At 44.2% G+C, this 16700-nt stretch overlaps 1 protein-coding gene across 8 annotated transcripts in view; it reads right to left on the reverse strand.

Moving 5' to 3' along the window:
* The window catches only part of LOC115150113 (protein CBFA2T2), a 65623-nt gene that overhangs the window by 26389 nt on the left and 22534 nt on the right, over positions 1 to 16700 (reverse strand). For 2 of the 8 annotated variants that reach the window (XM_029693049.1, XM_029693048.1), the window contains exon 2: positions 7335 to 7512. The exons of 5 other annotated variants lie outside the window; for them this stretch is intronic. In XM_029693049.1, coding sequence (XP_029548909.1) covers positions 7335 to 7398 — 64 coding nt within the window. In that variant the 5' untranslated portion in view covers positions 7399 to 7512. Of the gene's footprint in view, positions 1 to 7334; positions 7561 to 16700 lie in introns of those variants that run through there. One more of the 8 variants, XM_029693046.1, reaches the window with a different exon arrangement.

The raw sequence follows: 16700 nt of genomic DNA on the forward strand, positions 1-16700 counted from the left end.
TTCCTACACAACAGTAAGGGTTCACCTGAACTCTCTGGATTGCATCGCTGCACCCTGCGATTTGACATCTCCCTCTGCCCTTGCATCTGAGCCCCGCTTTGACTCTACCCTCCCTTTATTTCTCCCCCTCTTCTTGTCCTCCCCTCTCTCCTTCTCTCTCTCTCTCTCCGCATCCCATGGTCTGCCTTCTATCACTCCACCTGTTCAGGAGAGCAGGGGGGCAGGAAGAAGGGCTATACACAGCAATTTGGGCTTCTGTCTCACACACACGCACTTGGCACAGTGACGGGCACACACAAGCACGCACACACACACCGTGCCAGCACTTGGCAGGGAGCAGCCTGGAGCACACACACTGGTTCCAATGCTCCACACGTCTCAATAACATGATCCATGGGACGTATAGCTCCACACTTCTCAATAACACAATCCATGGGACGTATAGCTCCACACTTCTCAATAACACGATCCATGGGATGTATAGCTCCACACTTCTCAATAACATGATCCATGGGACGTATAGCTTCAAATCAAATCAAATCTTATTAGTCACATGCGCAGAATACAACAGGTGTAGACCTTACAGTGAAATGCTTACTTACGAACCCCTAACCAACAATGCAGTAAAAAAAAAATATATATGAATAAGAAATAATAGGAAACAAATAAAGAGCAGCTGTAAAACAACAATAGCGAGACTATATACAGGGGGGTACCAGTACAGAGTCAATGTGCGGGGGCACCGGTTAGTTGAGGTAAGTTGAGTCCACCTGTTGTAAATTCAATTGATTGGACATGATTTGGAAAGGCACACACCTGTCTATATAAGGTCCCACAGTTGACAGTGCACGTCAGAGCAAAAACCAAGCCATGAAGTCGAAGGAATTGTCCGTAGAGCTCAGAGACACGATTGTGTTGAGGCACAGATCTGGGGAAGGCTACCAAAAAATGTCTGCAGCATTAAAGGGCCCCAAGAACACAGTGGCCTCCATCATTCTTAAATGGAAAACGTTTGGAACACCAAGACTCTTCCTAGAGCTGGCCGCCCAGCCAAACTGAGCAATTGGGAGAGAAGGGCCTTGGAACCTGAACCTGATTCTCACTCTGACAGAGCTCCAGAGTTCCTCTGTGGAGATTGGAGAACCTTCCAGAAGGAAAACCATCTCTGCATCACTCCAGCAATGAGGTGGAGTGGCCAGTCGGAAGTCTAAGTAAAAGGCACATGACAGGCCGCTTGGAGTTTCCCAAAAGGCGCCTAAAGGACTCTCAGACCATGAGAAACAAGATTCTCTTGTTTGATGAAACCAAGATTGAAATCTTTGGCCTGAATGCCAAGCATCATGTCTGGAGGAAACATGGCACCATCCCCACAGTGAAGCATGCTGGGAGATCAGGGACTGAGAGATCGAGGGAAAGATGAACGGAGCAAAGTCCAGGTAGGCCGTCGTTGTAAAATAAGAATTTGTTCTTAACTTCTTATGGCTTGGGGGCAGTATTTCGACATCTGGATGAGAAGCGTGCCCAAAGTAAACTGCCTGTTACTCAGGCCCAGAAGCTAGGATATGCATTTGGATAGAAAACACGCTAAAGTTTCCAAAACTGTTAAAATAATGTCTGTGAGTATAACAGAACTGATATGGCAGGCGAAAACCTGAGGAAAATCCATCCAGGAAGTGGGATTTTTTGATGTGGGTATTTTCAATTGAATGCCTATAGAGTATCTAATGGGTTAGGACCCAGATTGCAGTTCATATGGCTTCCACTAGATGTCAACAGTCTGTAGACATTGTTTCAGGCTTGTTTTCTGAAAAATGAAGAAGAATGAGACCTTTCTGTCAGTGGACTGTATTATTTATATTTTATTTGCCTTTATTTAACTAGGCAAGTCAGTTAAGAACAAATCCTTATTTTCAATGACGGCCTAGGAACAGTGGGTTAACTGCCTGTAGCGATTTGTACCTTGTCAGCTCGGGGATTTGAACTTGCAACTGTTTCGGTTACTAGTCCAACGCTCTAACCACTAGGCTACCCTGCAGCTCCACTAGGCTACTGTAGAATCATGCAGTGCTGGGTTGCGCGCGTGACCAAGCGCGCCCTTCGTTGTTTTTCCTTTCTATTGAATACACTATTGTCCGGTTGAAATATTATCGATTATTTAGACAATTGACAACCTGAGGATTAATTATAAACATCGTTTGACATGTTTCAACAAACTTTACCGGTACTATTAGGATGTATTCGTCTGCATGTTTTGACCGCCTTTGAGCTAGTGGATTACTGAACAAAACGCGCCAACAAAGAGTTTTTGGGATAAAAGAGGGACTTTATCGAACAAAACAAACATTTATTGTGTAGCTGGGACTCTTGTGACTGCAACCAGATGAAGATCTTCCAAGGTAAGTGATTAATTTTATCACTATTTCTGACTTTTGTGACTCTTCTACTTGGTTGGAAAATGTTTGTATGCTTTTGTAAGCGGGGAGCTGTCCTCAGATAATCGCATGTTATGCTTTCGCCGTAAAGCCTTTTTGAAATCTGACAAAGCGGCTGGATTAACAAGAAGTTAATCTTTAAGCCGATGTATAACACTTTATGAATGTTTATTATGACTATTTCTGTATTTTGAATTTGGCGCTCTTCAATTTCACCGGATGTTGTCGAGGTGGGTCGCTAGCGGAACGCCTGCGCCAGAAAGGTTAACTGACTTAAATAAAGGTTCAATAAAAAAATATATAAAACAGGGAGATGCTTGATGAAAACCTGCTCCAGAGCACTCAGGACCTCAGACTGGGGCGAAGGATAACCTTCCAACAGAACAACGACCCTAAGCACACAGCCAAGACAACGCAGGAGTGGCTTCGGGACAAGTCTCTGAATGTCCTTGAGTGGCCCAGCCAGAGCTTGTAGTGTCATACCCAAAAAGACTCAAGGCTGTAATCGCTACCAAAGGTGCTTCAACAAAGTACTGAGTAAAGGGTCTGAATACTTTTGTAAATGTAAATGTAAATGTGATTTCTGTTTTTTATTTTTAATAAATCAGCAAAAATGTATAAAAACCTGTATTTGCTTTGTCATTATTGGATATTATGTGTATATTGATGAGGGAAAAAACTATGTAATCAATTTTATAATAAGGCTGTAACTTAACAACATGTGGAAAAAGTCAAGGTGTCTGAATACTTTCCGAATGCATTGTACAGCTTCAGAATAACAATATCAGTATTCATGAGGATGACATGTCAATAACACGATCCATTGGATGTATAGATTCATAATAACAATATCAGTTCCGCCAACACAATAGAGAGCTGATATGCAACTCTATCCTCTGAGTAAACCCCTCCATTGCTTCCAATTCATTGATCTGTGTTTAGTGGTCCATATGTACAAAGTGTATCAGAATATGAGTGCTGATCTAGGATCACTTTTTCATTTTATATCAGTTTTATCTTTTACATCATAATACGATATGAACGGGCAGACCTGATTCTAGATCAGGACTCCTACTCTGAGAAGCTTTGTGAATATTGGTCAGAGTGCATCTATCTCAAGTCAAAATAATAGACTATTAAAACAACTATATTTCTTTCCAGTTCCTTTACCAAGCACATTTAGCAATTAGTATCAACATTAGTATCAAGTCCTAAAGTCAAATGAGATTGGAAATCCTTGGCTATGGCATAAGGTAATTGAGAAGACATCACATGGCGACGTTACAGATAATTCAATGTAACACAGAAAGAGACAGGCCTAATTCACTCAGTATGTCAGTTAATGGGCCATTGCCGGATGACTTCCGGAGACCACTACTACTGTCAGCCTGTCACCTGAGACCACTACTACTGTCAGCCTGTCACCTGAGACCACTACTACTGTCAGTCTGTCACCTGAGACCACTACTACTGTCAGTCTGTCACCTGAGACCACTACTACTGTCAGTCTGTCACCTGAGACCACTACTACTGTCAGTCTGTCACATGAGACCACTACTACTGTCAGTCTGTCACCCGAGACCACTACTACTGTCAGTCTGTCACCCGAGACCACTACTACTGTCAGTCTGTCACCTGAGACCACTACTACTGTCAGCCTGTCACCTGAGACCACTACTACTGTCAGCCTGTCACCTGAGACCACTACTACTGTCAGTCTGTCACCTGAGACCACTACTACTGTCAGCCTGTCACCTGAGACCACTACTACTGTCAGTCTGTCACCTGAGACCACTACTACTGTCAGCCTGTCACCTGAGACCACTACTACTGTCAGTCTGTCACCTAAGACCACTACTACTGTCAGCCTGTCACCTGAGACCACTACTACTGTCAGTCTGTCACCTGAGACCACTACTACTGTCAGTCTGTCACCCGAGACCACTACTACTGTCAGCCTGTCACCTGAGACCACTACTACTGTCAGTCTGTCACCTGAGACCACTACTACTGTCAGCCTGTCACATGATGGACACATCAAGCAGCTGGCACATCAGCCAAAACACACCCACGCACACCCACTGACTAACAGACGGATGCAAGCCCCCCCCCCCCACACACACACACACACACACACACAAACACATATTACTGATGGGGGAAAAACCGATACAGTTACTAGAGGTCGACCGATTAATCGGAATGGCAGATTAATTAGGGCCGATTTCAAGTTTTCATAACAATTGGTAATCGGTATTTTTGGCCACCGATTTACCATTTAAAAATTACAAAAAAAATGTAACTGGGCAAGTCAGAATAAGAACACATTCTTATTTTCAATGACGGCCTAGGAACGGGGGTTAACTGCCTTGTTCAGGGGCAGAACAACAGATTTTTACCTTGTCACCTCGGGGATTTGTTTTTGCAACCTTCCGGTTACTAGTCCAACGCTCTAACCACCTGCCTTACATTGCACTCTACGAGGAGCCTGCGTGGCAGGCTGACTACCTGTTACGTGAGGGCAGCAAGAAGCCAAGGTAAATTGCTAGCTAGCATTAAACTTATCTTATAAAAAACTATCAATCTTAACATAATCACTAGTTAACTACACATGGTTGATGATATTACTAGTTTATCTAACGTGTCCTGCGTTGCATATAATCGATGCAGTGCCTGTTAATTTCTCATCGAATCACAGCCTACTTCGACAAACGGGTGATGATTTAACAAGCGCATTTGCGAAAAAAGCACTGTCGTTGCACCAATGTACTTAACCATAAACATCAATGCCGGTTCTGTATTTCACTGAAATAATAAACATTTCGTTTTCGAAATGATAGTTTCCGGATTCGACCATATTAATGACCAAAGCTCGTATTTCTGTGTGTTATTATGTTATAATTAAGTCTATGATTTGATATTTGATAGAGCAGTCTGACTGAGCGATGGTAGGCAGCAGCAGGTAGGCAGACTGCTCTATTTGATATAGCAGTCCAATAATTCCTATAATAACTATAAACTAAAACTTCTTACCTGGGAATATTGAAGACTCATGTTAAAAGGAACCACCAGCTTTCATATGTTCTCATGTTCTGAGCAAGGAACTTAAACATTAGCTTTTTTACATGGCACATATTGCACTTTTACTTTCTTCTCCAACACTTTGTTTTTGCATTATTTAAACCAAATTGAACATGTTTAATTATTTATTTGAGGCTAAATTGATAGTATTTATGTATTATATTAAGTTAAAATAAGTGTTCATTCAGTATTGTTGTAATTGTCATTATTACAAACAAACAAACAAATAAATAAATAAATAAATAAATAAATAAATAAATAAATAAATAAATAAATCGGCCGGTTAATCGGTATCGGGTTTTTTGGCCCTCCAATAATCAGTATCGGTATCGGCGTTGAAAAATCATAATCGGTCGACCTCTAACAGCTACATATTGGGATATTATTATTTGATGATATATCGTACTGTTTGACAATATCCCAATATTATTTTTGTACTAGTTGGCTGTACCTGCACCAAAACTCCAGTATTTGTCCTTCTATAGCTTCTATGTAATTTGTTCTAAAGGTAGGTGGGGACCTTGTCAGAAAAATTAAAATATAAAGCACTTCAAATACATTTGATAAATAAATATCAACAACAACAAAATATTGAACACTTCTTCTTAAATCTTTCATCTTAATTTCTTCTTGATAGATATATATATATATATTGTGCTCCTCTCCTGTGCACCAGGTGTTTCTAATCTCCCACTCTAATAAGCATGCAATCTAACAGCTGTGGAGGGAGAGAGAGAGAGAGAGAGAGACATGAGAGGCAGAGAGAGAGAGAGAGAAAGAGAGAGAGAGAGAAAGAGAGATGTTTTGAGAAACAGATGAAGCGGTGAACTGGAATGACTGACACATCCTCCCTGCTACAGTGTATTACCACAAGGCCAGTAAAAGTCACTGCATTTAATAACTAGATCAAACGTGACACGTGTGGGTGTGTCTTGAGGCTATTTGTGTTATATTTGAGTAAGTAATCAGATGAAAAATGCAGATATAAGACAAAAGGTAGAGGAATGTTTGTGTGATAAGAGTGACAACTTGTGTGGTACTGACAATTTGACTTTCAAATACAGGTCGTCAGATACAACAGAGTCTCAAGGAAGATAAAAAAAAACTATTATCATGTCATTTCATGATCTAAATTCAGTGTAGAAGACCCATGCTGTCAGTTCTGTGCCCCCCCCCCCCCCCCCCCAAAACACACCTAGAGACTTTCAGGCAGTGCACCACTTATCACTGTCTGACAGCTTCCTCTAGACAGACAGACAGACAGACAGACAGACAGACAGACAGACAGACAGACAGAGTCACAACTCTGGGATATTTCCTGCCATGTGGGCCATTCCGACCCACACATAGCCAACCTTGATGTTGTAACTTAAAGACACCTGACAGACAATGTGACTGTACAACAACAACAGCAAGAACAACAGCACCAATGTCTGAAACAACAAATAGAGAAGCGCTTCTAAAAGACGAATTATTCTTGTGATTTTAGAAGGATACATTTCCATCAAAATATTCGCTAGTTCTAAGCTCTGAATGCTTAAATCCATATAAAATGAATTACAACACAAAAAAGGGAACATTGCACCCACCTACCTAACGCCCCGCACTCCTACCAACAAAACACCCAGGAGATATAGAGAGAGAGAGAGAGACAGAGAAAGACGGAGAGAGAGAGAGAAAGAGGGAGAAAGAGAGCGACAAAGGGAGAGAGAAGGAGAAAAAGAACGAGAGTCAAAGAGGACAAGAACAGAGGAAGAAACCTGCCCACAAAGCCAAGGACAGGGTTTTAAGCTATCAGCCCCTTAGCACCACAACCAGTACCGTTGCTGCCTCGATTGCCCCGGCCCACTCCTCCTCCCTCCTTCCTCTGTCCCCCATCCTCCATATGGATCTAATCGGGCAAGAGGCTGGCCAGCTGGGACCCCCAACAGTCACCTGTGAAGGAGACAGAAGGGACAGAAGGGCCCCGGCTCCCCCAGCCAAGGGGAGAAACACAATGCTGAGTTCCAAGGGAAGCAGAGGAGGGGGAGGGCGGGATAGAGAGGGGGATAGAGTGAGGGAGAGGGGATAGAGGGAGGCAGAGGGGGATAGAGGGAGGATGGGATAGAGGGAGGGAGAAGGGGATTGGGGGAGGATGGGATAGAGGAAGAGGGGTTTAGAGGGAGGGAGGAGGGGATAGAGGGAGGGAGAGGGGGATAGAGGGAGGGAGTGGGAGATATAGGGAGGATGGGATAGAGGGAGAGGGGTTTAGAGGGAGGGAGGATGGGATAGAGGGAGAGGGGATTAGAGGGAGGGAGGATGGGATAGAGGGAGGGAGAGGGGGATAGAGGGAGGGAGGATGGGATAGAGGGAGAGGGGTTTAGAGGGAGGGAGGGAGGAGGGGATAGAGGGAGGGTGGATGGGATAGAGGGAGAGGGGGATAGAGGGAGGGAGGATGGGATAGAGGGAGGGAGGAGGGGATAGAGGGAGGATGGGATAGAGGGAGAGGGGTTTAGAGGGAGGGAGAGGGGTTTAGAGGGAGGGAGGATGGGATAGAGGGAGAGGGGATTAGAGGGAGGGAGGATGGGATAGAGGGAGAGGGGGATAGAGGGAGGGAGGATGGGATAGAGGGAGAGGGGTTTAGAGGGAGGGAGGATGGGATAGAGGGAGAGGGGATTAGAGGGAGGGAGAGGGGATTAGAGGGAGGGAGGATGGGATAGAGGGAGAGGGGTTTAGAGGGAGGGAGGGAGGGAGGGAGGAGGGGATAGAGGGAGAGGGGATTAGAGGGAGGGAGGAAGGGATAGAGGGAGGGAGAGGGGGATAGAGGGAGGGTGGATGGGATAGAGGGAAAGGGGATAGAGGGAGGGAGGATGGGATAGAGGGAGAGGGGATAGAGGGAGGGAGGATGGGATAGAGGGAGGGAGGATGGGATAGAGGGAGGGAGGATGGGATAGAGGGAAAGGGGATAGAGGGAGGGAGGATGGGATAGAGGGAGAGGGGGATAGAGGGAGGGAGGATGGGATAGAGGGAGAGGGGATAGAGGGAGGGAGGATGGGATAGAGGGAGGGAGGAGGGGATAGAGGGAGGGAGGATGGGATAGAGGGAGAGGGGTTTAGAGGGAGGGAGGAGGGGATAGATTGAGGGTGAAGGGATAGAGGGAGGGAGAGGGGGATAGAGGGAGGGAGAGGGGGATAGAGGGAGCATGGAAGGGTTGGAGGGAGGGAGGTTAAAGACATAAGGCATTGAATGCAGCATGGTGAGAGTAGACTGGAAACAAAGCCTGCACCTGGTCTCTGCCTGTCCACACATACTGACAATACAGATCACATCTCTCTCTCTCTCAAATATACTGTACACACACACACACACACACACACACACACACACACACACACAAGCACACCAACTCCCCCATGACAACTCTTCCATGACAACTCTTCCATGACAACTCCCCATTAGAGGTCGACCGATTAATCGGAATGGCCAATTAATTAGGGCCGATTTCAAGTTTTCGAAACAATCGGAAATCGTTATTTTTGGCCAATTTAAAAAATTATATATATTTTTTTACACCTTTATTTAACTAGGCAAGTCAGTTAAGAACACATTCTTATTTTCAATGACGGCCTAGGAATGTTGGGTTAACTGCCTTGTTCAGGGGCAGAATGACAGATTTTTACCTTGTCAGCTCAGGGATTCAATCTTGCAATCTTACAGTTAACTAGTCCAACGCTCTAACCACCTGCTTTACATTGCACTCCACGAGGCTACACGAATGCATAAGAAGCCAAGGTAAGTTGCTAGCTAGCATTAAACTTATCTTATAAAAAACAATCAATCAATCATAATCACTAGTTAACTACACATGGTTGATGATATTACTAGTTTATCTAGCCTGTCCTGAGTTGTATATAATCGCTTAGGTACACGTTTCTCCAACCATAAACATCAATGCCTTTCTTAAAATCAATACACAAGTGTATATTTTTAAACCTGCATATTTAGTTAATATTGCCTGCTAACATTAATTTATTTTATTAACCAGGGAAAATGTGTCACCTCTGCAACAGAGTCAGGGTATATGCAGCAGTTTGGGCCGCCTGGCTCGTTGCGAACTGTGAAGACTATTTCTTCCTAACAAAGACAGCCGAATTCGCCAAACGGGGATGATTTAACAAAAGCGCATTTGCGAAAAAAGCACAATCGTTGCACGACTGTACCTAACCATAAACATCAATGCCTTTCTTAAAATCAATACAAAGAAGTATATATTTTTAAACCTGCATATTTAGCTAAAAGAAATCCAGGTTAGCAGGCAATATTAACCAGGTGAAATTGTGTCATTTTGCGTTCATTGCACGCAGTCAGGGTATATGCAACAGTTTGGGCCGCCTGGCTCGTTGAGAACTAATTTGACAGAATTGTACGTAATTATGACATAACATTGAGGGTTGTGCAATGTAACAGGAATAATGTTTTCTTTTCGAGATGATAGTTTCCGGATTCGACCATATTAATGACCTAAGGCTTGTGTTTCTGTGTGTTATTATGTTATAATTAAGTCTATGATTTGATAGAGCAGTCTGACTGAGCGATGGTAGGCAGCAGCAGGCTCGTAAGCATTCATTCAAAATAGCACTTTTGTGAGTTTTGCCAGCAGCCCTTCGCAATGCATTGCGCTGTTTATGACTTCAAGCCTGTCAACTCTATTCTCCCAAGATGGCGTAGCAGTTCAGACGTCCTTTGTCTTCCTCTTGTCGTGTCCCGTGTATATATATATTTACATATTTTCTTCGCATATCTTTTTACATATTTTTTTTTCTTCTAAAAGCTCAACCTCAAAACACTCTCCTGCAACCCGCCTCACCAATTTAAAAAATGAAAGTATTATTTACCTCTAATCTGAAATCCACAACAGAAGCTAGCCAGAGGTTAGCCAGTTCACTGGCTAACGTTGGAGTTCAGCTAGCCACGGTTAGCGGTCCTCAGCTATTCATTAGCTCGAAAAGCTATTGCCAATTTTTTTGTACGGCGCGACTCAGACCAGAGCTTACCGGACCTATTCTCTCTCCATATCCCCGGATTTCTACTGCAGGCTCGGGACATTTACACCTGGATCTTGCAGCTAGCTAGCTGCTACCTGAGTGACTATTGGCAATGTTGGTCCCGGAGTTAACATAAATTATTCCGGAGCTAGCCAGCTGAAAAGTTTCATCAGCCTCTCCTGGGCTACAATCACCTATCCGGACCCGTTTTTTCTGCCGATGCGGAGCTCCATCGGGCCTTCACGACTGGACCACCGACGTTATCTGCCCGAGGGAGTTATCTAACTGGCCCCTCCGTCGCGACATAACCCGAATGCCCATCTGCGGCCCGCTAATCGTTAGCTGTCTTATCGGCTGCTATCTGAATAGGTCTATCGGACAATTTTCTTGGGCCACTATAACTAACTATTTTGCCAATTGGACTGGTCCCCCCTACCACACGAAACCCCACTAATCTACAGACGGAATCGCACGAGGTGGCTAAAAACAGAGCTCCTCCATCTTCTACCAGCTTGCTATCTAACTCTCACTGGACACTTTGATCACTCGGCTAAGCATGCCTCTCCTTAATGTCAATATGCCTTGTCCATTGCTGTTCTGGTTAGTGCTTATTGGCTTATTTCACTGTAGAGCCTCTAGCCCTGCTCATTATACCTGATCCAACCTCTCAGTTCCTCCACCCACACATGCTATGACATCTTCTGGTTTCAATGATGTTTCTAGAGACAATATCTCTCTCATCATCACTAAATGCCTAGGTTTACCTCCACTGTACTCACATCCTACCATACCTTTGTCTGTACATTATACCATGAAGCTATTTTATCCCCCCCCACAGAAACCTGCTCCTTTTTCTCTCTATTCCGGACGTCACAGACGACCAATTCTTATAGCTTTTAGCCGTACCCTTATCCTCACACTTCTCTGTTCCTCTGGTGATGTAGAGGTGAATCCAGGCCCTGCAGTGCCTAGCTCCACTCCTACTCCCCAGGCGCTCTCTTTTGATGACTTCTGTAACCGTAATAGCCTTGGTTTCATGCATGTTAACATTAGAAGCCTCCTCCCTAAGTTTGTTTTTTTCACTGCTTTAGCACACTCTGCCAACCCGGATGTCCAAGCCGTGTCTGAATCCTGGCTTAGGAAGTCCACCAAAAACTCTGAAATCTTCATCCCTAACTACAATGGTTTCAGACAAGATAGAACGGCCAAAAGGGGCGGTGTTGCAATCTACTGCAGAGATAGCCTGCAGAGTTCTGTCCTACTATCCAGGTCTGTACCCAAACAATTTGAACTTCTACTTTTAAAAATCCATCTCTCTAAAAACAAGTCTCTCACCGTTGCCGCCTGCTATAGACCACCCTCGGCCCCCAGCTGTGCTCTGGACACCATATGTGAACTGATTGCCCCCCATCTATCTTCAGAGCTCGTGCTACTAGGTGACCTAAACTGGGACATGCTTAACCTGTTGGGGATAGGGGGCAGTATTTGCACGGCCGGATAAAAAACGTACCCGATTTAATCTGGTTACTACTCCTGCCCAGTAACTAGAATATGCATCTAATTGTTTGATTTGGATAGAAAACACCCTAAAGTTTCTAAAACTGTTTGAATGGTGTCTGTGAGTATAACAGAACTCCTTTGGCAGGCCAAAACCTGAGAAGATTCCAAACAGGAAGCGCTCTCTCTGACTATTTCTTGGCCTTCTTGATCATCTCTATCCAAAACAGGGGATCTCTGGCATAACGTGACATTTTCTAACGCTCCCATAGGCTCTCAGAAGGCGCCAGAACGTTGAATGATGACTTTGCAGGCCATGGCTGAAAAACAGTAGCGCATTTGGATAGTGGTCGATCTGAGAACAATGAGACTGGGGCGCTCGTGCACGAGACTCCACCATGTTTACTTTCTCTCTCTTTGAATGAAAACAACGACTCCCGGTCGGAATATTATCGCTTTTTTACGAGAAAAATCGCATAAAAATTGATTTTAAACAGCGTTTGACATGCTTCGAAGTACGGTAATGGAATATTTGGATTTTTTTTGTCACGAAACGCGCCGGGCATGTAACCCTTCTTTACCCTTCGGATAGTGTCTTGAACGCACGAACAAAACGCCGCTATTTGGATATAACTATGGATTATTTGGAACCAAACCAACATTTGTTATTGAAGTAGAAGTCCTGGGAGTGCATTCTGACGAAGAACAGCAAAGGTAATCCAATTTTTCTTACAGTAAATCTGAGTTTGGTGAGTACCACACTTGGTGGATGTCAAAATAGTTAGCCTGTGATGGCCGGGCTATCTACTCAGAATATTGCAAAATGTGCTTTCACCGAAAAGCTATTTTAAAATCGGACATAGCGATTGCATAAAGGAGTTCTGTATCTATAATTCTTAAAATAATTATGTTTTTTGTGAATGTTTATCGTGAGTAATTTAGTAAATTCACCGGAAGTGTTCGGTGGGAATGCTAGTCACATGCTAGTCACATGCTAATGTAAAAAGCAAGTTTTGATATAAATATGAACTTGATTGAACAAAACATGCATGTATTGTATAACAATGTCCTAGGAGTGTCATCTGATGAAGATCATCAAAGGTTAGTGCTGCATTTAGCTGTGGTTTTGGTGACATTATATGCTAGCTTGAAAAATGGGTGTCTGATTATTTCTGGCTGGGTACTCTGCTGACATAATCTAATGTTTTGCTTTCGTTGTAAAGCCTTTTTGAAATCGGACAGTGTGGTTAGATTAACGAGAGTCTTGTCTTTAAAATGGTGTAAAATAGCCATATGTTTGAGAAATTGAAGTAATAGCATTTCTAAGGTATTTGAATATCGCGCCACGGGATTCCACTGGCTGTTGAGTAGGTGGGACGCAAGCATCCCACCTAGCCCATAGAGGTTAACACCCCAGCCATCCTACAATCCAAACTTGACGCCCTCAATCTCACACAAATTATTAATGAACCCACCAGGTACCACCCCAAAGCCGTAAACACTGGCACCCTCATAGATATCTTCCTAACCAATTTGCCCTCTAAATACACCTCTGCTGTTTTCAACCAAGATCTCAGCGATCACTGCCTCATTGCCTGCATCCGTAATGGGTCTGCGGTCAAACGACCTCCACTCATCACTGTCAAACGCTCCCTGAAACATTTCAGCGAGCAGGCCTTTCTAATCGACCTGGCCCTGGTATCCTGGAATGATTTTGACCTCATCCCGTCAGTAGAGGATGCCTGGTTATTTTTTTTAAATGCCTTCCTCACCATCTTAAATAAGCATGCCCCATTCAAGAAATTTAGAACCAGGAACAGATATAGCCCTTGGTTCTCCCCTGTCCTGACTGCCCTTAACCAACACAAAAACATCCTATGACGTTCTGCATTAGCATCAAACAGCCCCCGTGATATGCAACTTTTCAGGGAAGTTAGAAACCAATATACACAGGCAGTTAGAAAAGCTAAGGCTAGCTTTTTCAAGCAGAAATTTGCTTCCTGCAACACAAATTCAAAAATGTTCTGGGACATTGTAAAGTCCATGGAGAATAAGAACACCTCCTCCCAACTGCCCACTGCACTGAGGATAGGAAACTCTGTCACCACCGATAAACCCACTATAATTGAGAATTTCAATAAGCATTTTTCTACGGCTGGCCATGCTTTCCACCTGGCTATCCCTACTGCAGTCAACAGCACTGCACCCCCCACAGCTACTTGCCCAAGCCTTCCCCATTTCTCCTTCTCCCAAATCCATTCAGCTGATGTTCTGAAAGAGCTGCAAAATCTGGACCCCTACAAATCAGCCGGGCTAGATAATCTGGACCCTTTCTTTCTAAAATTATCTGCCAAAATTATTGCAACCCCTATTACTAGCCTGTTCAACCTCTCTTTCGTATTGTCTGAGATTCCCATAGATTGGAAAGCAGCTGCTGTCATCCCCCTCTTCAAAGGAGGGGACACTCTTGACCCAAATTGCTATAGACCTATATCCATCCTACCCTGCCTTTCTAAGGTCTTCGAAAGCCAAGTCAAGAAACAGATTACCGACCATTTCGAATCCCACCGCACCTTCTCCGCTATGCAATCTGGTTTCAGAGCTGGTCATGGGTGCACCTCAGCCACGCTCAAGGTCCTAAACGATATCGTAACCGCCATCGATAAGAAACAATACTGTGCTGCCGTTTTCATTGACCTGGCCAAAGCTTTCGACTCTGTCAATCACCACATCCTCATCGGCAGTCTCAATAGCCTTGGTTTCTACTCCCCATGACAACTATTCCATGACAACTATCCCCATGACAACAACCCATGACAACTCCCTATGACAACAACCCATGACAACTCTCCCCGTGACAAAAACCCATGACAACTCTCCCCATAACAACAACCCATGACAACTCTCCCCATGACAACTGTCTAAACAAAGGCTTAGAGCCCCTATATGGGGGCTGTGTGTATGTGTGTGTGTGTGTGTGTCGCCTTTCCAATGAGGCGCACGATGCTAGCTCCATTCAGCTCATTTGAAAACTTTATTTATAGTTTTTGCCTCTTGGGCGATGACAACTCCAATCAGCCAAAGGTACATTTAATTGTAACCTCCCCATTGTCCAATAATCAGGGGCTGTTCAAATAAAATGTACTATCTACAGACCTTCAAATATTATCTATTATACTTTGTGGGGTAATTTGGGCATGTCTAGTGCTCTATGTAGGGAATAGGGGACAATTTGGGAAAGTCTGTTGGACAAGCAACAACAGGGAAAATAAATGAGTCTGCATGTTAGAGGCGCCATGAAGGGAGAGGGAAGGAGGGAAAGAGAGGGAAGGAGAGAAAGAGAGATGGGGATGGAAAGAGACAAAAAGAGAGAGGGAAGGAGAGAAAGAGACGGGAGAGAAAGAGAGAGAAAGAGAGAGGGAAGGAGAGAAAAACAGAATGAGAAAAGTACTGTTTTCACTTGGTTTCATCAGAAAGGCAAGACTGTCAAGCGGCCAGTAGCATCCCAAATAGTACCCTATTCCCTATATAGTGCACTACTTTAGACCAGAGTCCTATAGAACCCTATTTCCTATATAGTGCACTACTTTAGACCAGAGTCCTATGGGCCTTGGTCAACAGTAGTGCACTAAATATGGAAAAGGATGTCATTTTGGATGAAGCCTCGAACGGCCAGGCTGCGTGTTTGTGTTGGCTGGCCTTACATCTCCAGCCAGCAGCAGACTACATAGCTGGCCCTGGCCCAACGTCAACAGGGTACCTTTGTGTGTATGTGTGTGTGTGTGTGTGTGTGTGTGTGTGTGTGTGTGTCTGTGTAAGTAACAGATGTGTCTTCAACGTGGGCCCATCACGTTTCTCCGCGAGATGGGAGAAGAGAGGAGGAGAAAGAGAGGGGGCTTCTTCTTTGCCCTCAATTCCCCTCTAAAGAAATCCAGTCTATAACCTTGTCACTCAGTTATAATTACAAAAATACAAACGGCTGTCCTGACTGGAGCCTGTACAAAATGACTGCAGAGATGGAATAACACTTACTGGCACTGAATGACAGAGAGAGAGAGTCAAAGAGGACAAGAACAGAGAGAGAAGCAGAAAACAGAGGAATGTACGGCGGACAGACGACGGCTATAAAAGAGTGTGGCCCCATGAAAAAAGTTGAGTTCAAAGAGCAGGGAAGAAACGGGTGATTGGGAGAGACGACTCGTAAATGCTGTAGGGCCCGAAGGGAAGGGAACAGCATCCACATGGACATGAAGTCAGCGCTCTGGGTTTGAATGGCCCTCTACACACCCTATTCCCTATATAATGGCTTAGTGTTGACCAGAGCTCTTAGGTCTCTGTTCAAAAGTAGTGCACTATATAGGAAATAGGGTCCCATTTGGGAGGAAGCCCCTGGCCTCTATTCAATCCCAACTGATAATAATTTCTGTGACCCTTCGCAGAGACAACGGAGGTTTGCATTCATATTGTGCAGTTGGTTGTCATTCTGTTCCACCGAGTATTGTTGGGTATGATGAATGCAGGAATCCAAATAACGTACATTGTATTCTTGCATTGCAGAAGGACTGATGTTCTCAGCTTAGGCCTAGACCCAGAAACCTGGTTAACGGATTTGATTGAACAAGGTAATTTTTAAGTAAATCTCCATGCACTGCTTTATAATACAACA

This window comes from Salmo trutta, chromosome 16, assembly GCF_901001165.1.
Source record: "Salmo trutta chromosome 16, fSalTru1.1, whole genome shotgun sequence".
NCBI lineage: Eukaryota > Metazoa > Chordata > Actinopteri > Salmoniformes > Salmonidae > Salmo > Salmo trutta.